The following is a 25,700-nucleotide window of genomic DNA, read 5'->3' on the forward strand; positions in this document are numbered from 1 at the left end:
AGTGTAGGAAACGTAAGAGATGCAGGTTTGGTCCTTTTGTTGGGAAGATCGGCTAGAGTAGAAAATGGAAACCCTGTATTCTTGCCTAGGAAATTCCATGGACAGAGGAGCCTGGCAGGCTAGAGTCAATGGGGTTACAAAGAGTCGGACATGACCGAACAACTGAGCACACATACAAAGGAAGTAGGAAACACGACACGTAACTAAGGCAAACGTGTTTCAAGAAAAAAAGACCCAGAAATAATAAAAATAATAAAGAAAGTTAAGTCCCTCAGTCGTGTCTGACTCTGCGACCCCGTGGACTGTAGCCCACCAGGCTTCTCCATCCTTGAGATTCTCCGGGCAAGAATACTGGAGTGGGTTGCCATTTCATTCTCCAGGGGATCTTCCCGACCCAGGGATCAAACCTAGGTCTGCCGCATTGCATGCAGACGTTTTAATCTCTGAGCCACCAAGGAAGCCCCAAAAAGTAATAAAACTAGGAGATAAAAATTTTCAAACAACTATTATTAAATATGTTCAACCATTTAAAGGAAAATATGAACATAATTAAGGGCAATATGGGACAATATAAAAAAGTCAAATGGAATTTCACTGAAAAACAGTATCTGAAATAAAAAAATATGATTAGATGGGCTTAATTAGAAAACAGAAAATAAAAACATAACAATAGAAACTATCCACAGTGAAGTACACAGAAAACGAAAAGGCCTTAAAGCAAGGAACAGAGCCACAGTGGCTTGTAGAACAGTTCCTAAAAGGCAGGAGCGGAAACAAAAAAAACTGAACAAGTAATTGCCATAAACATTCCAAATTTCTTGAAAAAAAGTTAAATAAACCCAAGCAAAAATAATAATCCTAAATGTACATGCCAGTAATTGGAGTTCAAAATACATGAAGCAAAAACTGACATAACCAATAGGAGATACAAACACTGACAGGGCATACAAATAGTTGATGATTTCAACATTCAACTCTCAAGAAATCATAGAACAATTATACAGAAAAACATCAATGATACAGAAATATCAAACAACACTGTCAACACTCTTTGTTATCAACAAATATTACATCCAAAAAACATTCAAGTATGCATAAAACATTCACCAGAAAGACTGTAGGCTGAACTATAAAACAAGTCTTGATTAAAAAAGAATGAAATCATATGGGATGTTCTCTGGCAGAATGGAATGCAATTAAAAAGCAGTGATAATAATGACAGTAAATGATAATAATAAAAGGTAGTTTGAAAACAGAAATAAAACATTTCTATATAACTCATGAGTCAAAGAAGAAATCACAAGGGAAATAAATACCATGAACTAAATGATAATGACAACATAAAAATTGTGGGAAAATATTTCAAGTTGTTTATAGAGGGAATTGATAGCTTTATATACTGATACAAGACAAGATAAAAAATCTAAAATCAATGGTCTAAGATTCTATTTAAGAAACCTGAAAAAGCAACATTGCACAACAAAAGTTGTATATAAATAAAAAATGAGGTAAGTACTAATTTATTAAATTGTTACTATTATTTAGTCACTAAAATTAATAAGGATTAAAATAGCACTAATATGATCAACAAGAAAACAGAGTAAGTGTATATAAAATCTAAGTGGGCACAATAGTAAAAAATAAATAATACTCAGTCCAATCAATTCCAAAAAAGTAAGAAAGGACAGAAAAGAAAACCAAACAGGCAAGACATTTAGAAACCTATTCAGAACATGATAAATTTAAACATAATTATGTATCAAAATTATACTTAAAGTAGATGGAATATACACTAATTTAAAATCAAAGTTTTTCCAACTAAGAGGTAAAAGGTCCAGTGAAAGTCTCAGTTACTCAGTTGTATCCGACACTTTGTGACCCACATGGACTGTACCCCGCAAGGCTCCTCTGTCCATGGAATTCTCTGGGCAAAATTACTGGAGTGGGTAGTCATTCCCTTCACCAGGGAATCTTCCTGACCCAGGGATCAAACCCAGGTCTCCCATATTGAAGGCAGATTCTTTACTGTCTTAGCCACCAGAGAAGCCAAAAAAAAAAAAAAAGCCCAAATATATGTTATTTATCAAAAAACTGATCTAAAATATAAAGATAAAAGAGGTTGAATATAAAATAAGAACATATAAATATCAACCAAAAGGAAGCTGATACACACACACACAAATATATAGTTACATTAATATCTGATGCTAAAGCTGAATCTCCAATATGTTGGCCACCTGATGCGAACAGCCAATTCACTGGAAAAGATTCTGATGCTGGGAAAGATTGAGAGCAAGAGGATAAAGGGGTGACAGAGGATAAGATGGTTGGGTGGCATCACTGACTCAATGGACATGAGTCTGAGCAAACTCAGGGAGATAGTGAAAGACAGGGAACCCTGGCGTGCTGCACTTCATGGAGTTGCAGATAGTCAGACATGACTTGAGGACTGAACAACAACCACAACAGCAGATCAAAAAAGAAAGGAAAAAAAAAGGATAAAGGAGACTTAACTGTAAAAAGGAGACTTTATAATATGTCCAATTAACCAGAAGGATGTAACAGCTAGTGTTCACTAAATAATGCATTCTCAAAATGTGAAAATACTATCTTTATAGAACTATAAGGATAAAGAAATACATCCTCAATCAAAACGGGTGCTTTTAACCCATTTCTCTTCATAAATGAAGAAATAAACAGGTGAAACAGTCAGTATTGGTGTGGAAATACAAATATCATGATTGTGTTGTCATAATAAAAAAGAGGTTGTTGTTTAGTCACTAGGTCATGTTTGATTCTTTGCGACACCATGGACTGCACCACGTGAGGCCTCACTGTTCTTCACCATCTCCTGGAGTTTGCTCAAACTCATGTCCATTAAGTCAGTGATGCTAACTAATCATCTCACCCTCTTGCACCCCCTTCTCCTTTTGCCGTCAATTTTCCCAGTATCAGGGTCTTTTCCAATGAATGGGCTCTTCACATCAAATGGCCAAAGAACTGGAGCTTCAGTTTCAACATCAGACCTTCCAATGAATATTCAGAATTTATTTCCTTTAGGATTGAATGGTTTGATCTCCTTGCTGTCCACGGGACTCTCAAGTCTTCCCCAGCACCACAATTTGAAAGCATCAATTTTGTGGCACTCAGACTTCTTTATGGTCCAACTCTCACATCTGTAAATGACTACTGGAAAAACCATGGCCTTGACTATATGACCTTTCTCAGTAAACAAAGTAATGTCTTTGCTTTTTAATATACTGGGTGGGTTGTCATAGCTTTTCTTCCAAGAAGTAAGCATGTTCTAATTTCATGGCTGCAGTCACCATCTGCAGTGATTTTGGAACCCAAGAAAATAAAATCTGACACTGCCTCCAGTTTCTTCCCCTTCTATTTGCCATAAAGTGATGGGATTGGATGCCATGATCTTCATTTGTTGAATGTTGAATTTTAAGCCAGCTGTTTCACTCTCCTCTTTCATCTTCATCAAGAGGCTCTTTAATTTCTCTTTACTTTCTGCCATTAGAGTGGTATCATCTGTGTATTTGATGTTGTTGTTATTTCTCCGAGCAATCTTGATTCCAGCTTGTGATTCATTCAACCTGGAATTTCACATGATGTACTCTGCATATAAGTTAAGTAAGCAGGATGACGATATACAGCCTTGTCATACTCCATTCCCAAGGTTCATACATCCATGAACTTTGTCCTACTAGTTCAACAGTTTTGATTTGAACCAGTCAACTGTTCCACGTCCCCACGTCCGGTTCTAACTGTTGCCTCCTGACTGCATACAGGTTTTTCAGTAGACAGGTAAGGTGGTCTGGTACTCCCATCTCTTTAAGAATTTTCCACAATCCAACTGGGTGCTTTTAACATATTTATCTTCATAAATGAAGAAATAAACAGATGAAACAGCCAATATTGCCCTGGAAATATAAATATCTGATGCTGTTGCCATAATTCAAAAAGATACATGTACCCCAATGTTCACTGGAGCAGCACTTACAATAGAAAAGACACGGAAGCAACCTAAATGTCCGTTGACAGAGGAATGCATAAATATACGCAATGGGATATTACTCAGTCATAAAAAAGAATGAAATGTCATTTGCAGCAACATAGTTGGACCTAGAGATTATCATACTAAGTGAAGTAAGTCAGACAAAGACATATCATATGATATTGCTTATATGTGGTATCTTAAAAAAAATGGTGCAAACGAACATATTTACAAAACAGAAAGAGTCACAAATGTAGAAAACAAACTTATGGTTACCAAAGTTGCAAGCAGGGTGGAGGGGATAAATTAGGAGACTGGGATTAACATATACACACTATTATTTTTATGTATTTTGATGAAATATATAATTAATAAGGACCTACTGAAAAGCATAGAGAATTCTACTCAATATTCTGTAATAACCTATGAGAAAAGAATGTAAAAAAGAATAGACACATGTATATGCAAAAATGATTCACTCAACTATTCACCTGAAACTAACACAACACTGTAAATCAACTATACTCCAATAAAAAAAATTTTTTTTTAATGATTAACTGTATTGGCTTAAGTGACTTATGTAGACACTTACACCTAACAATTTCAGAACACAGGTCACCTTGAAGATATTGCAGGTTCAGTTTCAGACCACCACAATAAACTAAATATCATAATAAAGTGAGTCAACCCAAACAAACATTTTGGTTTCCCAGTGCCTATAATATTTATGTTTATACTCTACTATAATCTATTAAGTGTGCAATAGCATTATGCTCCAAAAAAGTGCCAGTCAGTTCAGTTGCTCAGTTGTGTCCGACTCTTTGCAACCCCATGGACTGCAGCATGCCAGGGCTCCCTGTCCATCACCAACTCCCGGAGTTTACCCAAACTCAGGTCCATTGAGTCGGTGATGCCATCCAACCATCTCATCCTCTCGGCCCCTTCTCCTCCCACCTTCAATCTTTCCCAGCATCAGAGTCTTTTCCAATGAGTCAGTTCTTCGCACCAGGTGGCCAAAGAATTGGAGTTTCAGCTTCAGCATCAGTCCTTCCAAAGAACATTCAGGACTGATTTCCTTTAGGTTGGATCTCCTTTGATTAGGAAAGAATGCTAAAAAACAAAAGGCTAACCATCATCTGAACCTTCAGTAAGTCATAGTAGCAAAATCAAAGATCATACATTACCAAAACTACTATAATAGTGGATTGGCCAAAAAGTCCCTTCAGTTTTTAAGTAAAAATAAAAGACATACTTTTCATTTTTACCATGAACTTTATTGAACAATGTATTTATCATTTTGTTCTACTAAATTCTGTCACTTTTCAGGTAATTGCATATGCATCATCTCAAAACTTTTTATCTTTTTTGGGCAAAGAACTGTTCCAGGTGCCTTTTACAGTCTTCGAGGAAACTTTTTCCCACTGGAGAAATTTTTTCCATTAAGAGAATCTGTAAAGACGGAAATAAGTGGAAATCCAAAGGTGCAATGTCTGATGAATATGGCAGACGAATTAATGTCCTAGCCAAGCTATCACAGTTGTTGCCTGGTCATCAAAGAAACACATGTTCTTGCATTATCCAGATGGAAGATGATGTGTTTTCTGTTGACTAATCTGGACACTTTTTGTGAAGTGCTGCTTCCTGTTGGTCTAATTGAGTAGTACTTGTTGGAATTAATAGTTTGGTTTTCCAGAAGGAACTGATAATAGAGGTCTCCCTTCCAATCCCAGCATATACACAACATCACCTTCTCTGGATGAAGACCAGTATTCCATGTGGTTGGTGGTGGTTCATTTTGCTTTGCCCCACATTATTTTGCCGTATTCACTTTTCATCACCTGTCATAATGTGCTTTAAAAATGGAATGTTTTCATTATGTTTAAGCAGAGAATCACATCCAGAAATATGGTCAAGAAGATTTCATTCGCTTAACTAATGAAAATAACCAAGCTGGTGCAAATGACTTTCAAGGCTTGATTTAGATCTTTTGAGTATGTCAGCTATTTCCTGCATGGTATAACACTGCCTCGGAGAAGGCAATGGCAACTGACTCCAGTACTCTTGCCTGGAAAATCCCATGGGCGGAGGAGCCTGGTGGGCTGCCATCTATGGGGTCGCTAAGAGTCAGACACGACTGAATGACTTCACTTTCACTTTTCACTTTCATGCACTGCAGAAGGAAATGACAACCCACTCCAGTGTTCTTTCCTGGAGAATCCCAGGGACGGGGGAGCCTGGTGGGCTCTATGGAGTCTATGGAGTCGCACAGAGTCTAACACGACTGAAGTGACTTAGTAGCAGCAGCCGCATAACACTGACTGTTCTCAATTAATGTCTTGATTTGATCACTATCAACTTCAAATGGTCTACCCAACTGAGGAGCATTGCCCAGTGAGAAATCTGTAGCAGGAAACTTCATGAACCACTTCTAACATGTTCAGTTAGTCATAGCACCTTCTCCATACATTGCACAAAACTTTTTTTGTGTTTCTGTTGCATTTTTACATTTCTTGAAATAATAAAGCGCCATATGCCAAAAATGTTGGTTTTCTCTTCCATCTTCAATATTAAAATGGTTATACAAAAATTCACCAATTTTGTTAAGCTTTTTTTAACCCATGCCAATATGACAGCTGTCACAGTACAATCTACCAAAATTGTTTCAAATAAAGTTAAAGACAACTAAGCAATACTAAAGCCATTGTACAGAAAAAAACAAAATGAACCTTTTGGCAAACCCAATAACAAAAAATAATAATTAAAAAGTTTGAAATAATGAATTATCAAAATGAGCACAGACACATGAAATGAACATATGTTGTTGGAAAAAATGGCATTGATAAACTTGCTCAACACAGGGTTGCCACAAACCTTCAAGGTGTAAAAATGTATCTGCAAAGTACAGTGATAAATGCTAAGCTACAAAGTAATGGGTGAAAACATTTCAAAGATTAAAAACTAAGCAGAACAGTCTCTCTAAACATACTAAAATTCAGTTAGATATTAGTAAAAAAAAGGAAATTAGGAAGTTTTCCATATGTTTTTGGAAATTAAGAAAATTCCCTACTAAATAATCCATTTTCTTAAAGAGAAAAACATAATGGACATTAGAAGATATTTTAAAATGCATTATAATAATGATACGAAATTATCAATATTGGAAGTACAAAGTTAAAGTGTGTTTGGATGGAATTTTATGACTTTAAATATATATATTAGAAAAAACAGAAACAAAAATCAGTAACTCCAAGCACCAGCTCAAGAAATTAGAAAAAGTGAAGAGATTTAAACCCAAAGAAGACAGTATGTGGAATAAAATATAAATACTACAAATTAATGAAAATATATAACAGACGTGATCATCTGTTCATCTTTAACATATTTGTGTCTTCTTGATTTTATGTGATTAGTGATTATACTGACAACTCTATTCCTCATTGTGATGGCATGTGTTACTTTAATATACTTTTTTTGTGTGTGTTTATTGACCAGTTTTCTATAGTTAAAGAAATTATCTGCCTAACTTCAATCAAGAGGTGATGGGGTAATACAGAACTTGGGGTTAGCTTGTAAAGTTGGGAATTAAAAAGGCAACTCTATCATGGTGAGAAATTTGAAGGTTTAATATCCTCAAAGAAAGAGAGACAAAAGGGACTGTCTTGAGCTTTGAGTTAAAAACAATCCATAATGTATTTCACCACTAGCTTGCTTCACAATTCCCATGACTTTGTTTTTACTATCAGAGTAATCAGAAAAATGTCCAATAAAAAAATTAATATAAAGTCATTCTGATCAGTATTTCAAGTGACTGGCAAAAGCAACAGAGAAAGGAAAAAATACTTTCCAGCCAATCTGCACAAAAATCCTACATAAATAAGTCTGCTGAAATTTATAAAGCAACATTAAAAAACACAAAGGAATAATTCACCATGAACCAGAGTTAGTAGAATCAGAGTCACAGGAGGCTTAGATACTAGCACTATCAAGTATGTGTTTGTATATACACAGATTTGAGAATTTCTAGAAATTAAAACACAGTCACTATAATTAAACTTAACAAAAAAATCTATTGGCATATTACACAGCTGAAGAATGATTAAGTAAACTGAAAAATAATCTTAAGGAAATTATCCAAACTGCTACTTAGTCTGAGTATCCTCAGATTTATTGCTTCTGTTACAGATTTATCATTCTTAGAAATCAATATATGATAAAATGAAAACTTCATTTGTTTATTAGCTATTCTAAAATATTTTTTACTCAGCTTAATCACAGTTCTTATATAAAATAAGTAACTGACCTTTGGCCCTTGGCTACATACAAAGCAATGTTTCATATTTTAATTTACATGAATTACCTTAACAAAATCTCTATCAGTCTTCTCCTTCCATTCTTCTCCAAATACAGTAGAAAAGGATCCTAAAGCTAAAAGAATAAATAGCATATTCAGTAATATGAAATTACTTATTTCACTTAGTTCCTGAATAGATAGGTTTGGAAAAACAGTAAAAATACACCTTAAGATACCTTGTTCACTAAAAACTGCTTCATAATAAATGATAGAAAGTCATGATAATTTCTCTTGAAATACAGTTTTTTAAATTATAGAATTTAAATAAAGTTTTTGTCACACTCTAAAAACACACAACTGGCTTTCATAATAGTTACACAGACAATAATAATTACTCTGCATTAGTTATGATTTGTAGAAGAAAAAAATATTAAAAAGTCAAACTGATGCTATTACTATTAGGTTCCCAAACTTTTATAATCTTAAATATTCATTCATTTCAAAAATAATTATATAATTTATATTTGAAATATTAATGGGCAAGATATTCTTTAGGAATAAATCTTTAGAAAACATTCTAAGCCATATAGCTGATTTATAGTTTCTTGATAAAGATGTTTTAGGAGGAAACGCAAACCATTTATTTTCAAGAGCTTCTTCTTAATAACACACTACCCCTGCCTCTCACAACAAAGGTTGAGGTATACAGATACATGTTATACCTTTTTTTTTTCATTTCTATGTTGCTAACTCACTTTGTCAGCAATGGGACTAGACAGTAAAGTCATATAATACAAATTTTTAAACTGTGACACAATAGGCATCGCTCTTTAAAAATCAGGTAAGTACTTTCATCAACTATCTATAATTATATATATTCTATAATGAAAGCTACTGGTTTTCAAATGAAGAAGAAAACTACATAGTGGCAACTGTTAACAGAAAAACTAGCTTTATGAACTTGATTCTTCAAAAAAATACAAGTAAGCCTTCTTAATGGATGTGTTAATAACAAGGATAACACATGGATGTATTTTCTGTTGTAAAAGATTTACTGAATGTTTGTAGTCTTATTACACCTTTAATTACAGACATAATATTTACTTAATATTGTGTGTGTTAGTCACTCAGTCATGTCCTACTCATTGAGACCCCATGGACTGTAGTCTGCCAGGTTCCACTGTCCATGGAATTCTCTAAGCAAGAATACTGGAGTGGGTTGCCATTCCCTTCTCCAGGGGATGTTCCTGACCCAGGGATTGAAACCGGGCCTCCTGCATTACAGGCAGATTGTCTACTATCTGAGCCACCAGGGAAGCCAAGTAATATTTACTTACTATTGAGTTAAAATAAAATTTCTAAAGTACTTAGGTAAGAATAAGACTTTTCATTGAAAAAATATTAAAAAGGGTGAGGAATGAAAACAGTTTAACATTATATTGATATTAGAATCATGAGAACATGATATAAAGGGTAAGTGTGAAGTTTTTAATAAATAAATTTAACTACAGTGACCTAAAGAAGAGTTTCATCAAATGTATACATACATAGCAGCTATATCAGAAAAATAAAGTCCATATACTTCTAAAGAAAGACAAGATTTTGTTTGTCCTGAAGAAAACCTTACAAAGAAAAACTCCATGGGAAAAGAACACTGAATGCAAATATAAGATGGAAAAATTAAATTTTTGGCACATGGAATTTTTATTATACTTCTTCAAACACATATCATGTATAAATATCCCACACATTCAAAAGAAGCGGTTATCTATATTTTCTCTCAATTAAAATTCCATGCCTAAAAAAATTCAAAACCTCTCAAGAGCCTAATGAAATATATACATAATCATACATACCCTTAATATTTTCATAATGTAAAAACACTGTTTTAAAAGTATATGGTCTTCATAAAGTCCCTATATACTCTGGAACTCTAAATTCTGACTACTGAAATAAAAGAAACATTCCTCAAATAGCATTTGCTAATATTAATTATTAATGATTGCTACTCTACATAATAATTTAGTCTGAGATAAAAAAAAAGTGCTAAAGAATGTCACACTTCATGCATTAAAACTGGTAAACTCAGTTTATCATATATATACAAATGAAATCCTTATCCAATGATTAAATGGTAAGAATTCACCAAAATTATTATGGCCTGAGAATATTTATTCTTTCTAAAAACTTCATTTTAAGATTTCTAAAAATGAACCAATGTTAAACTCCATTATGTATTAAATGCTGAAAAATGTCTTTAAAAGATCAAGATGAAATATTAGAAAGCAAAGAACATAAAAGTGAGGTGGAAATCCATGAAAGTTAGATCTTCACAGTTACAATTCAAACTGATTAAGTGCTGATCTTTGTTCCTCCTCCACATTGTAACCAAAAATAGTTTCAGAAGTTTAAGAAACTAATTTCAATTTAATTGCAAAACGTCTTCATATAAAATAAATACATGTCAGATTTTAAGGAATTCTATTTAGGGAACTCCCTGGCAGTCCAGTGATTAGGACTCTGTTCTCACTGCTGAGGGCTTGGGTTCAATCCCTGGTTGGAGAACTGAGAACCCATGACCTGCATGACACGGCCAACAACAACAACAAGAAAAAGGGAATCCTATTTAGATAATCCCAAATAAAAGCATGCTTGAAAATTACAGAAAAATGAACTTATTTGCAAACATACTGCTACTTAAAGATAAACACAAAAATACTCATATACCTATGAAATATTACAAGAAATTCTCAGACTATTCTATATAATTTCCTATATGATAAAATAATTGCAAAATGTATCAATACTTTAATCTATTAATAGAATAAACTTCTGGCAAAAGAAGTTACAATGGTTGCTGGGGTAGAAGGAGGATTGAGAAGCAAGAAGAAACTTTCTATCAATAACATTCAGCTGACATAGATATTTTAAAAGGACAAACTATGAGCAGGAAAAAATTTCAAAACCTATTTTTTAAAGTCCTATTAAACTACAATTACAGAATTGTGCAATTTGGTCTGAAGAGTAATCCAGATTTGAGATAATTTCACAGAAAACAAAGAACCTGATCTACAAAAACCTACAACTAGAAAATCCTACAAGTAAAACTATGAAATATTTGATAATCCTTATTTTGATTATTATGCAGCAAATTTTCAAATGCATTGACCTAAACTATTTAGTTAAAAAATTTAACTATACACCTGCAGAAATAGACATCAGAAAACAATTTCTTACAGGTCTAGTTTTTTCTATCAAAAGTTTGCATCAAACAATTTCAAATCAACAAACCCACATTTATTCTAAGAAAAATGCAGCATTTTAATTTCGAAAGCTCTAATGAGGTTAAATATCTAATCTATTCAAATATATAAGGTTAAAAAAATCCAGACATTCATTATTTTAAATGATACATTTAATATAACAAAAGCAAATAAAGAATGCTATTATATTGACTAATGAAAATATTTTCCTTAAAAACCTTTCAAAAAAATCTAAACACACCTTTAACAGAATGATTATATAATACATTAAACCTAAAACTTACTGTCGTCAAACACCCCGGCATTAGCAAGTAATAATGTGATGATTTTAGGGTCTTTTTCAAGTTGCATGACATGTTTGCTTTCATTTGACAGGAGAGTGCATACATTAATAGCAAAGTCCACTTCGTTTGGGAGTCCAGATAACAGTGAAAGCACCAGTTTATTGTAATCATTTGGCGAATTGAAGTCCATAGATAGCCCATAACTCTGACGGAGATAATCTAACAAAGACAAAAAACAACACTGTTAAGTATATCAAGGATGAGAAATCATTTTTGGTTAATATCTTCTAAATACAGGATAGAAGTTTGCTTTCTTTTATAAAATACAAACTGAGTAGTTTAGAGTCCAGTTTTTGAACTTGTGAAAATTACACTCCTCAAAAAGTATTAATATACAAGAAATACATATATTCTCTTTGATATCACTGCCAAACTATTGTATCATTATTTTAATATACCTAATCTACACTTTTTATTCTTGCATTTCAAGGAACTTTTTCTGATTTTTTAAGTACTATAAGCCAGAAAGCCTGGTTCCTTTGGAATTTTTAACAACATCATGTTTCAAAACACATTGCCTACCTTCTTTACCCAGTTTTGGGAGGATTATTACTTTTTCAGGTAAGATTTTTTTTGACATTTAACTAAAATGTAAAGTTCATGCTTTCAGTTCTACAGTTCTAGGAGTTCTGAAAGTCTTTTAACCACAATTGCAATGGAGATAAGGGAGTATTTCTATCATCCCAAAGAAGCTTCTTTATGCTCCTTAGTAGTTGATGTGTCCCCCTTTATCCATAAACAACCATTGATCTACTTTATTTCAAAATGCCAAATAAAAAGAATCACACAATACTTATATTTTTGTGTCTGATTTATTTTCATTTAGCAAAATGATGTTGAGGTTGATACCCATTTTAATGTATGTATCAGTAATTGGTTCTTTTTTATTGCTATGGGTTGTATGTCTTAATTGTTGTATTATGGCTATAACACAATTTGTTTATCCACTCCCTAGCTGAAGAACATCTGGACTGTTTCCAGTTTTTAGCACTTCTGAATACAGTTGCTAATAACATTCACACACAGGACTTAGTGCAGACATATTTCTTCATTTCTCTTGGATTGCTCGGTCATATAAAATGTATGTTTAACTTTGTTAAGAAACTGTAAAAGTTCTCCAAATTAGCTGTAATATCTTGTCTTTTCATCAGTGATGCATGAAATTTCTTGGTGCTCGTGTGCATCCTTGTCAGCACTTGGTACTGTCAGTTTAAAATATTCTGAATATGAGCCACTTATCTAATATTTGTTTTGTAAATATTTTCTTCCAGATAGTGAGTGGTTTCCCTTTTCATTTTCTCAACAATGTCTTCAAAAAACAGAAGGTTTAATTGTGATGAAGTCTGATTTATGAATTTTTACCTTTACAGTTCAAACTTTCGTGTTCTAACAAATCTTTTCCTAACTAAAATTTTATGTAGGAGAATTGAAACATTTTAAAAACTTTGAAGATAGGATTACAGAAAACTAGTATATAATCATAATACATATATTAGAAAATGTTGTATTTTTATAATTACTGACTCTAAACTGGTGCAATTTAGGCCTTGGCAGCTATGTCCTAAGACATATACCCCTAATACATTTATCATACAAGATCTAACTAGTGTAATGGGAAAAGGAAAGAAACAAGAGTTAGAAAACTGCTACACAAAACATTTCAGCAAATATGGATTTGAAAAAAAATCTTTTAAGAATGTCACTAAATGGAATGCAAGTAGGAATCTATTGTCACAACATTCCACAGAAGAAAATCATGTAGGTAAGAAACTTCACTTCCCAACAGATATTTGAAGAGACACCTCTTCAATATTAAAATATTCTAGGAATTTCTCCTTAAGTATCACAATATAATTATACATGAATTGACATAGATTCTTTATAATATTTAAGGTTGAACATTTCTCATATATAACATAAATATCTTAGGAAAATGTAACATGACTTCTGTGAACATAGAAATACATTTTGGTATTTATTGCACATTGGAACTGATCATGAGATGCCAAGTTTCAGCAATAGTTAAGTCTTTAGATTCCACAAAATTTTCAGGCAAATTTCCAATAGAAATAAAAATCTGGAACCCATAATTCAACATCTGTCACAGTCTTGTTGTGCTTTCAATATGATCTTGGAATTGGTCTGTTTGCTACTGAAGAATAACAGATGCCACCATATATTCAACTCAATACATCCTTACATGAATGACTTTGCCAAAAGACATCTCCAATTAAAATAAAATAAATTAATATGATAATTATGAAAAGTCCTTTAACTATATGATGTTTGGTAAAGATTCCTTCTTAGGAATATAATATAAGAGAAATGCTTACAAGATTTTAAGAGCATCCCTTCCCATCCCCAAGGAGGTATGTTTGAATAGGTACAATTTTATAACAGGAATGAGATTGGGAATTTTCAATGTTCTTCACACAATGTCTATACAAACATATCACTGCTGACAAATTTAACTGAATCTGAGGTAATCAGTTTAGAGGAAAGGGAGAATTGTGCCTGGAATGTTGTTTGTATTACAAATATCATACAGTGCATTCTTTTCATTGATACTGGCAGTGATTGTTGTAGTTCAAGCATCTGTAAGAATACAGGACATGTAAAGGAAAATCTTTGCTCAAATATTAATACAACTGATAAAATCAAAATAATAAATCTTCCTGTATAAAGCTTTTCCAAATTTAAGTAACAAAAATGTAAATGGATAGTGTGCTTGGCCTCCTTTGGCCAAAATGATTAAATTGGATTAAATGATCGCTAAAATCCTAGCTAGCTCTTAAATTCTACAATACTATTAATTTCAATGTGTTTGTCATGTGTCAGTTTCACCTTTCAGAATTTTTCTACTAAAGATACTGCAAACGAATTTAAAAATTTTAATTTAGAAATTAATTTTTTAATTTTAAAGGGAAAGAGAAGATGAACAAAAAGTTCTTAGTAATCTACAGTACAATTCTGCAGAACTGACTGTATCCAAATCAATACCAAGGAAGAAAGAATAAAGAAGAAAACCAAAAGATTAGGTCCTCATGGCAAGGAAAAATGTGCACAATTATGCAAATAAATGACAAAAATCACCATATTTTGATGCCAAAGTTTAATAATTCTAAAATTCAAAGCAAAATGTACCTAATACATATTTGGCTGCTTAAAGTCACTGGGCAAAAGGAGTCAATAGCCTTATAAAATTTTCGTTCCATATTCTATCAATGTACAATATTCTATTATGACAATTATGAGTAGAATTGTACTTCATACTAAATGCCAATTTAAATTTACCATATTATCTTTCAAAGTATTGTTTTACAATAGCTTTTTTAAATGTAAGCATCTCTAGATAAATACATGTATCCAAATACATCAATCCAAACCTACAAGGAGAGTAATGCTATATGATCAAAGATGTAGACACAAATCTTTTAAATGTTCTACCTAAAATATCCTAAGGCTTTTAATCTACCACTATGTAATTTTACTTTGGTGTTTATTTAAATATGCACACACATACACACTGACAGCTATGAAGCTTACTATATTTCCTTAATGGCATTTGAAAAGAATCATTGATGAAGGATTTGTTTTATATATTGATAGTCATGTTGATTTTTAGAACACTGTCATAATGTTGCGATGGCTCCTTCTGGGATAATAAAAAGCACCTTCAAATTCATAAATGCTGCCCTGAAACACCACCTCTTTTCAGTATGAATCAGATATACTGTAGTCTGATGTTCCCCAGTAATTTCTATTTCTTATCAGTCCCCAATCCTGATTCTGTCAAACATGCTACATATGTTATATAACTGCTCAGATTCTCCTTAAATAACAAAAGGCAGGCATATGACAGCATATCAGAAAGGAGTTAGTTATTATAACACCAGATTAAGAATTCTATCATTCCTTTAAAAACTGCAAAGTTCTAGCAATGACTTTCAATAGACTTCGGAAATACCAGCAGTATCTTCTTTCTTGAAGTAAATCATGCTTAAACCAGGGAAGGGGGGGGTGGGGGGAGATCCAGAAAAAAATTTCATTTTAAACTAGATCTAATATTGAAATGGGTTAGTTTGAGAAGTGTAATACACACCAAGCTCTATTTAACCTATAAGAATAGACAGTTCTGTTGTTGCTATAGTGTAGCAGTAACACAGAGTTACAAAACGGTCTTAAAGGTTACAGTACCAGGTCTCATTCAGTATAGGAACAGCCTCTATAACATCCTTGAATTAAATAATGGTCATTAGCTCTTCCTAAAAATGGGAAGCATATTACCTAACAAACCACCTCATTTTATTTAACCAGCTTAAACGGTAAGCAAGATCTTTTACACGATGACTAAAAATGTTGTCCTTTAACATTGGTTCCTGAGGTGATAACTTCTTGTTAAAAATAAAGGTAGATTTGGTTTGCACTCACCACTGCTACAACCCCTCCCCCAAGCCTCAGTTATGCAAAATCATCAGATGAAGTCTCTTCTACTGAAAATCACAGATTCTAGGAAATTCTGTTTCCTCAGCTATTACTGATTGGAAAAGAAATAGGGTCAAATTCAACATGGAGGAAACTTGAAAATAGACCATGAAAACTTTAAATCAGTGATACTGGCACAAATGAGAGAGCTTAAACCTAAGGATTACCTAAAAGATCAGTATTAGTACCAGTGAATAATAATAAAGATCAAGATATCTGTATATTTTTATAAAGACTATCCTCTTGAAAAAGATATTATCTCCTCTTTTTCTGGCCAAATATTGGTGAATAAAGAAAAGACCTGCTTATCTCTTCAGAGCTCTCTTCCTAGTCATCACCTTCTGGAGCCACAAACACTGGAAATCTCATCAACACTGCCTCGAGAACCTCTTCATTAGACTCTCAACCTGACTATTTCCAACTTGAGTCTTGTTCTTTTTAGCTGCAGATTCCTCTATAACCATTATAGGAATGACTTGAATGAAAAAATCTTAAGTCCCTGGTACCATGGCAGGAAAACAGTTGAAACATAGTGAGAAACATTTCTGAGAAATTCTGGTGCTGGGAATGCCAGGAATTGTAAAAAATCTAGTAGATGCTATGAGTATTTTTTGGCTTCCTTAATTCTAACAGGACATTCCTCTTCTCGTTTTAATGACAATTTAGGTTAAACTGATCTTTAACCAAATTAAAAAAAACAAATTTCATTTGAAAGTGTACGTATATTTGTAACTCTAAAAATTCCTGCAACTAAAGTCTTCCATGTAGGCTGTGACAGACAGGGTCCTTATACCAGTGACATGCTGATTTCTAGAAGCTGCAGTAACCCAAGGCTCTCAGTATTTTCATGTGCAAAATAAGGGACCAATTCAATTCATGGGATGATTTCTATTTGAACTCAAAACTGTGTACCTATGCCTTTTTCATTTTCCAGTGATATTTACCTGACACACTGTGTTGCTGGTAATTGTAGGAAGATGGAATTGCACCAATAGGAAGCTGTGGTTTGGGATTGCCTGGTGGTACCTCATCATCATCCTCCCCAAAATGATGAACTTTCTCGTACTTTTCTAGGTAACTGAAACAGAAAAACAGCACAGCAGAGATTTAAAAATAGATTCATGTTGTATATTTTAACTCCTACCACATAGATCTGTTTTCTTTTTCTAGAGGCCCTAAATTTAAAAATAACAATAATATTAACAAGATACCACAAACTTCTTATATTAGTGGAATAGTCACTTCAGTAGTAATATTGGAGACAAACTCAATGTAATAGTTCTAAAAGTGCTTTTAAATGCCTAGAAAAGACCAAACTACTGTACAAATAAAAATATAAAAGTAAAGACTATCAAAGGACAACTACATGTACATAAATAACAGCACATTTTATTTACTGATTAAAACAAATTATACATGGTCATTGTAACAACAATGTAAAAGTGAGAAGAGTCCCTGGCCTCCCCATCTCACTTATCACATGTGCCTTCAGTATATTTTTTGTGCCTATTTTAACAACAGATTTTAGAGATCCTGCAGGTCAATACATAGAGTACTACCTCAGTCTTTTTTTTTTTTTTTTTTTGATCACAAGAAACCAAACATTTATTTCTATTGTCACTCTGTACATGACACACATTTTCACACTAACAAAGGGTTCTAGACTCAATCAGCCCCAGGACTAGGAAGGGGCCTGGTCTGGAATGTCAGAAAGAGAATAGGAGAGAGGACAGATGCACATGACATAAAATAATAATAATTAATAATAATAATAATCATCAATGCAACAATGATAAACTATGGGAGAGGTCTCTGTAACCTTATCTCCCAGATGGGAAGGGTATCTTATTGCCTAGTTTCACATTCAATCTAGGAGAAAAGGCCTCCACTGCACAACTCTAGATTGGGGAGAGGGTTGTGTCCAGCTCCCAGAAGGCAACTGGCCTCTCAACCTGCCAGGCATGGCTTGACCTTCCAAAGGAGGGCCCTCCTGGTCTCTGGGTCCTCTTTTTCTCTCGGACTCAATTACCCTGCCCTGCTCCTGCGCAGCCGTACCTCAGTCATTTTTAACAGCTGTATAATATATGCTCTGACTGATATATCATAATTTTAACTAGATTGCTGGTGTCGTATTTAGGTATGTTCAGTTTTGTTTTTCGGAGAAGGCAATGGCACCCCACTCCAGTACTCTTGCCTGGAAAATCCCATGGATGGAGGAGCCTGGTGGGCTGCAGTTCATGGCGTCGCTAAGAGTCGGACACGACTGAGCGACTTCACTTTCACTTTTCACTTTCATGCACTGGAGAAGGAAATGGCAACCCACTCCAGTGTTCTTGCCTGGAGAATCCCAAGGACGGCGGAGCCTGGTGGGCTGCCGTCTATGGGGTCGCACAGAGTCGGACATGACTGAAATGACTTAGCAGCAACAGCAGCAGTTTTGTTTTTTGCTATTACAGGCCATGCAGCAATTAGCTTAATCTCAGCACTTGTTTGAATATTTTCCTCTCCATAGACAGTGGAAATGGTATGATCACTTTAAATAGGAAATACGACCAAATCCTCACTCAAAAGTGATGTGCCCAAAATATTTTGACCAACTTATAAGACTGTTCCTGTGTTTCCCACAATATCACCATCACTGGGTATAGTCAATCTTCTTAATATTAATTAGAATTAAATATCCAAATTGATAATCTATCATCACCTACCAGTTTATAATAAGATTCCCACAAGAAAGATTTTTAAATAGGGAAGCAACTGGTCAAACCCCTGTCAAACACAATACTGTACCTAATGAACTTGTTACTATACTTCATAAGAAGCAAGCTGAAAAATATCATAGTGAAGTTCTAGATGTGATCATTTTATAGGTCAGTCTTTCCATCATTCCTGAACCAGGCAGGTATTAAGTCCATTAGTCACTATTTAAAAACCCTTTGCTTTTATAGTTAACAGATAGCTGAGATGAGGGAGAGGGGTATCAATGATCTCAGAAGTATTGCTGTGTTTTTAGTAGCAAATTGTAACTTTCAAGGTAGGATGAATGAAAGCTGTAAATTTAGGTATAAAAACTAATAGCAAGGATACTCATCATAATTCTTCATTTTTCCCTTCCAGCTTTCCAAGGCACAACAATTCACATCTTGGAGAGTAAAAAGGAAGTAAATTGCCCCTTTCAATTCCTTCTAAGTTCTCCATATAAGCTCAACTTGAGCAAGGAACTCTTTCCTAAATGGTAGCTTGACAGCTAATGAACCCAACACTTTTCTCCACTGCCAGAGATACAAAAGCAGAGACATATGCCCACATATAACCCTTGAGCACTGAGGACAGTATACAGCTGCATATATTTCACCCTGATCCTGGTGATGTACCCTAGCAGATAAAATTTACAGCCAAAGAATATAAATCAAAACAAAAATATGATTAAAAAGAGACAGTCTCTCTCTAGCATAGACTTATGTATGAGTCATAAATCAAACCTATCCTTTTTGAATTTCTAATGCCAAAATCATCAAAAGAAGAGTCTACCCAAATTTGAACACAACTGCTCAAAAATCATGTGACATTTTCTGCAAATGAAGGTTTATCTACATTACATGAAATAATGCAGGCAATAGTAGCGATAGAGGTATTTTACAAAGTACGTTCTTTCAGAATTGAGCTCACTGTGGAATGGTTAAAACCAAGTTAAAGATAATTTTTCTTAACTAACATCATTTAAATAAAATCAAAATAACAATGAAAAAGTAAAATTTTAAAATCAAAACGTTATACTAACAATATGTTTAAGACGCTCTTTATAAATCCGTTATTCATTGTTAAGTGTATGTGCATGCGAAGCCACTGCAGTAGTCACACACTACTGCAATTCTTCTGGATTGTAGCCTGGTATTCTCCTCTGTCCATGGGATTCTCCAGGCAACAATACTGGAGTGGGTTGCCATGCCCTTCTCCAGGGGATCTTCCCAACCCAGGGATAGACCCACGTCTCTTATGTCTTCTGCAATGGCAGGCAGGTTCTTTACCTGGGAATTCCATAATTGAATGTAGTAGATTTAAAACTTGGGGAGAAAACGTTACTAGTAAAGAAAAACCATAAATACCTTTTCCTTTCTGAAACACTCAAAATGGAGCATAAGCAAAATGGAGTGACTGAAACACCACAAGTACTAGTAATAAACAGTATATGCTATATACATAAACCCCTCTGTAATTCAAATTTTCATACAATTTTTAAAATATATGACTTCTGGTCCCTTGACTCTTCTAACTCTATTCCTCCAAACGGATTCTTTACATAATTCCAATCTCCAGAAATTTATGGCTTAGGCAAATTGTTATACTTTTTGAAATTTTATTTCCCTGGCTTGAGCGTCAGCACTTGTTCTCATTCATGATTAAACATTTCCAACTGAGACTCGACCTTTCATAGTTCAACAGAGGGTTTGGCATCCAGTTCTGATTCTTGTCTCTCTCAATTATTAAGCATAAAGTCCTTTTTTGGTTTTCAAAGAGCTATACTTCTAAAAACTAAATTAATAGACAAGAGAAAACAGCTAAAATACAAAGTTACATTTCAAAATCTAGGTCTTCAGATATAATTCTCTAACATGACCCTGAGCTCATACACTGACATATATACAGTGTTCACTCATTTAACTACAAAAATTAGACTACACATTTCTCTTTCTTCTCCAAGTCGATTACACTGCTTTGAATAGTTGATATATTTTAATCAAACAGGTATTTATAGACCTCCTTCAGTAATCTACCTAATACATGACATTTTGACTCAAGACTAGTAAAATATTGGAATCCAGATGGCAGTTACTCTCTCAACAGTCGACACAGAAAACGAGGTTCCTGAGTTCAACATTACATACAGACAAGTGGGGTGAATTGCATCTTCTTTTTCCAACTTGGCCCTAGTTTACTTGTGGTGGATCCTATGCCATACATGACAGATTTAAAGGATGAAGGCAAATGTGAACATTTAGCATAATATAAGAATTATTTTAAATGGCACTATTCAATTAAAAAGTTTAATATGTAGGACCAATACAGAGGGAGGAAGAGTCCTTTCAAGACACCATCAAATAACATAGGCAGTACAGTTATGAATGAAGAAAAATTTAGCCTCCTGTAGTATCTGATAGATTAAGTACACAAAAAATTAGTTCACAGAAGATTTAAATATAATCACCAATAAGACTGATTTATTAGATACACAATGATTTTCTTTTCAAATCTCCACAAAAATTATTAAACTAATCATATGCCAAGTCACATAGGAAACCACAATAAATTTAAGATTAAATACTGTATAAGGCACATTCTCTAACTGCAATCAATTCAAAGAAATTTAACCCTTGGAAAATTAAAAATAACTTTATGATTTTACATAAAAGTAGAGAAACTACTACAAAAGTACCCATCAGCGGATATCAAAATTCATAGTAAAAAAAAAAGAAAGAAAAAATTCACAGTCAACCTTGTTTCACCTATAACACAATTACCATCTTCACAACACTTTCCAAATTATTTTAAAGCAATTTCCAGGTATCTCATAACTTTATTTATAAATATTTTGGTAGAATTCTTAAAAATTAAAAAATATATGTAATATTTATATAAAAATATATAATATTTATATAAAAGTTTTTATATAAAACTTTTTGAAATGTTTACAGGAAAGATGACAATTCAAGGAATGCATATTAATCTTTCCTTAAATCCAATTGTAATGAACGTTAAAGACTAAAAATTGAGAGATACTGCATAATTTCTAACTTAGAAAACTTTCAGAAATTCTGATTCATTAAAAGCAACTTCAAGGATTTATAAGACTAACTTGCAAAACAATTCTTGAGAGAGTAAGATGGTCTAATGGAAAGTAGAGGATATCTTAAAACACATAAAAAGGCAAATTCAACTGGGATTTCCTTTAGCCACTAAGGATCAATAAAATATGAGAGTGTATCTGATAATGGGATCAGAATGACAACTGTTTAAGAAAAGTTGAACTGAATTCAGTGGCTGTCAAAAGAAGCAAAGTCCTTTCAACTTCACCTTGAAGCTTGTCAAAATGAACCCAAAGATCCAGGGATGTGGAGCACCTATCAGAAGCACTAGCATGAAAAGACTGATACAATCAGGTAATGGGACCTCTATTGATGTGGCATACAAGGAACTTTCAAGATCAAACATCCCAGCACAAAAATCAAGAATACTGACTTGCAAACCAGCAAAGTAATGAACGACATTTCTTTGCCCAGGATTATCCCTGCAAAGTGGACAATGAAAAAGTAGACATGACAATGTAAAAGTCACCTCAGTAATGTAGACGGCATGCTTAAGAAATGGCTTCTTGAAGAGACAGAAAGGATGAAAACAGTGGGGTGGATAAAAATGAAACATGCATGATAACAGGAAGCCAAACATGGGGGGAAATAGTAGTCCTGAAGCAAAGACCAGAATACAGTGAACAGAAGCATTATCATTCAGATAACAGAAGAATTTCTGTAGGTTAAAAAATGCTTACTGGGTATATCATAAAGGTCCCGGGGTGTCAGGGTGCAAGGATCATCAGGCAAAAATTAATGAAAAGAAAAAACAATCAGACATATATTGATGATATATGCAAGCTCCAAAGATAAAGATAATTCCTAGAAATATCCAGAATGACCCTACTCCTTTGATTATTCTATTGTGTCTTATTTACACAGTAAGAGTAATCAAATGAGTTTATTCTCATAGTTAATATTAAGGGAAATATGTTCTTGGGAGTATTTCTACAACTGTTTAACAATCAAATTAAAGTCAAGATTGTTACTTTGCAAATAACGAGAGAGAAATAAACACATTAATGTATGTAATATGCAGAGAAAAGGAGAAGAGGAAGAATATCTTGTGATGTAGCAATTATATTCTTAGGCATATGCACTAGACAAAAATGAAAACAACTAAAATATTCACAAAGGATAGTATGAAGAAAAATACTGTGGCATATTGATATAGTGAAATATGATATGCTAGTAAAAATTAGTTAACTAACACGGATCAATGAAAATAGCCAACAACAAAATGTTAAATCATTTCAGAATAATACTAATTTAATTCCACGTATATAAAGATCATAAGCAAAAAATTAAACTTTTTTTAAGCAATAGACAAGTAAGAGAAAAGAAAAGAAAGGCCAGATATTAATTATAACCCAGAAAATAAGCTAGGATTTATCCCTCAGGAGAGAAAGACAATAAGAAAACACACACATGGCTTCAAACTATTCAGTTGAGTTCAGTTCAGTTCAGTCACTCAGTCATGTCCGACTCTTTGCGACCCCATAAATTTCAGCACGCCAGGCCTCCCTGTCCATCACCAACTCCCAGAGTTCACTCAAACTCACGTCCATTGAGTTGGTGATGCCATCCAGCCATCTCATCCTCTGTTGTCCCCTTCTCCTCCTGCCCCCGATCCCTCCCAGCATCAGTCTTTTCCAATGAGTCAACTCTTCACATCAGGCGGCCACAGTATTGGAGCTTCAGCTTCAGCATCAGTCCTTCCAAAGAAATCCCAGGGCTGATCTCCTTTAGAATGGATTGGTTGGATGTCCTTGCAGTCCAAGGGACTCTCAAGAGTCTTCTCCAACACCACAGTTCAAAAGCATCAATTCTTCAGCACTCAGTTTTCTTGACAGTCCAACTCTCACATCCATACATGACTACTGGAAAAACCATAGCCTTGACTAGACGGACCTTTGTTGGCAAAGTAATGTCTCTGCTTTTGTTTTTTTGGGGTTTTTTTGTCTGTTTATGTTGCTTTATTACAACAAAACCAAAATATTATCTGTATTATTTTGGCAATAAATGGCAAAAAGATTCACATTTCCATAGCCCTACTAGGTTTTTTGTTTTGTTTTGTTTTTAATTTTATTTTATTTTTAAATTTTACAATATTGTATTAGTTTTGCCAAATATCGAAATGAATCCGCCACAGGTATACCCGTGTTCCCCATCCTGAACCCTCCTTCCTCCTCCCTCCCCTATCCTCCCTCTGGGTCGTCCCAGTGCACCAGCCCCAAGCATCCAGTACCGTGCATCAAACCTGGACTGGCAACTCGTTTCATATATGATATTATACATATTTCAATGCTATTCTCCCAAATCTCCCCACCCTCTCCCTCTCCCACAGAGTCCATAAGACTGATCTATACATCGGTGTCTGTAATCTTTTACAGTCTCGTACACAGGGTTATTGTTACCATCTTTCTAAATTCCATATATATGCGTTAGTATACTGTATTGGTGTTTTTCTTTCTGGCTTACTTCACTCTGTATAATAGGTTCCACTTTCATCCATCTCATTAGAACTGATTCAAATGTATTCTTTTTAATGGCTGAGTAATACTCCATTGTGTATATGTACCACGGCTTTCTTATCCATTCATCTGCTGATGGGCATCTAGGTTGCTTCCATGTCCTGGCTATTATAAACAGTGCTGCGATGAACATTGGGGTACACGTGTCTCTTTCCCTTCTGGTTTCCTCAGTGTGTATGCCCAGCAGTGGGATTGCTGGATCATAAGGCAGTTCTATTTCTAGTTTTTTAAGGAATCTCCACACTGTTCTCCATAGTGGCTGTACTAGTTTGCATTCCCACCAACAGTGTAAGAGAGTTCCCTTTTCTCCACACCCTCTCCAGCATTTATTGCTTGTAGACTTTTGGATCGCAGCCATTCTGACTGATGTGAAATGGTACCTCATAGTGGTTTTGATTTGCATTTCTCTGATAGAGTGATGTTGAGCATCTTTTCATGTGTTTGTTAGCCATCTGTATGTCTTCTTTGGAGAAATGTCTATTTAGTTCTTTGGCCCATTTTTTGATTGGGTCATTTATTTTTCTGGAGTTGAGCTGTAGGAGTTGCTTGTATATTTTCGAGATTAGTTGTTTGTCCGTTGCTTCATTTGCTATTATTTTCTCCCATTGTGAAGGCTTTCCTTCAGATGACTTTAGCATTTCCTCTAAAGTCAGGAACAAGACAAGGGGCCCACTCTCACCACTACTATTCAACATAGTTTTGGAAGTTTTGGCCACAGCAATCAGAGCAGAAGAAGAAATAAAAGGAATCCAAATTGGAAAAGAAGAAGTAAAACTCTGTTTGCAGATGACATGATCCTGTACATAGAAAACCCTAAAGAATCCACCAGAAAATTACTAGAACTAATCAATGATTATAGTAAAGTTGCAGGATATAAAATCAACACACAAAAGTCCCTTGCATTCCTATACACTAATAATGAGAAAACAGAAAG

General features: G+C 34.0%; 1 protein-coding gene across 1 annotated transcript in view; it reads right to left on the minus strand.

Annotated features, from left to right (window-relative positions):
- The window catches only part of ARID2 (AT-rich interaction domain 2), a 208,680-nt gene that overhangs the window by 75,521 nt on the left and 107,459 nt on the right, over positions 1-25,700 (minus strand). Inside the window, exons 4-6 of the mRNA XM_002687323.7 lie at positions 17,331-17,464; positions 11,842-12,060; positions 8,361-8,428 (exon numbers count right to left, since the gene is read on the minus strand). Coding sequence (XP_002687369.1) covers positions 8,361-8,428; positions 11,842-12,060; positions 17,331-17,464 — 421 coding nt within the window. The remainder of the gene's footprint in view (positions 1-8,360; positions 8,429-11,841; positions 12,061-17,330; positions 17,465-25,700) is intronic.

This window comes from Bos taurus, chromosome 5 (genome assembly GCF_002263795.3).
Source record: "Bos taurus isolate L1 Dominette 01449 registration number 42190680 breed Hereford chromosome 5, ARS-UCD2.0, whole genome shotgun sequence".
NCBI classification, from domain to species: domain Eukaryota; kingdom Metazoa; phylum Chordata; class Mammalia; order Artiodactyla; family Bovidae; genus Bos; species Bos taurus.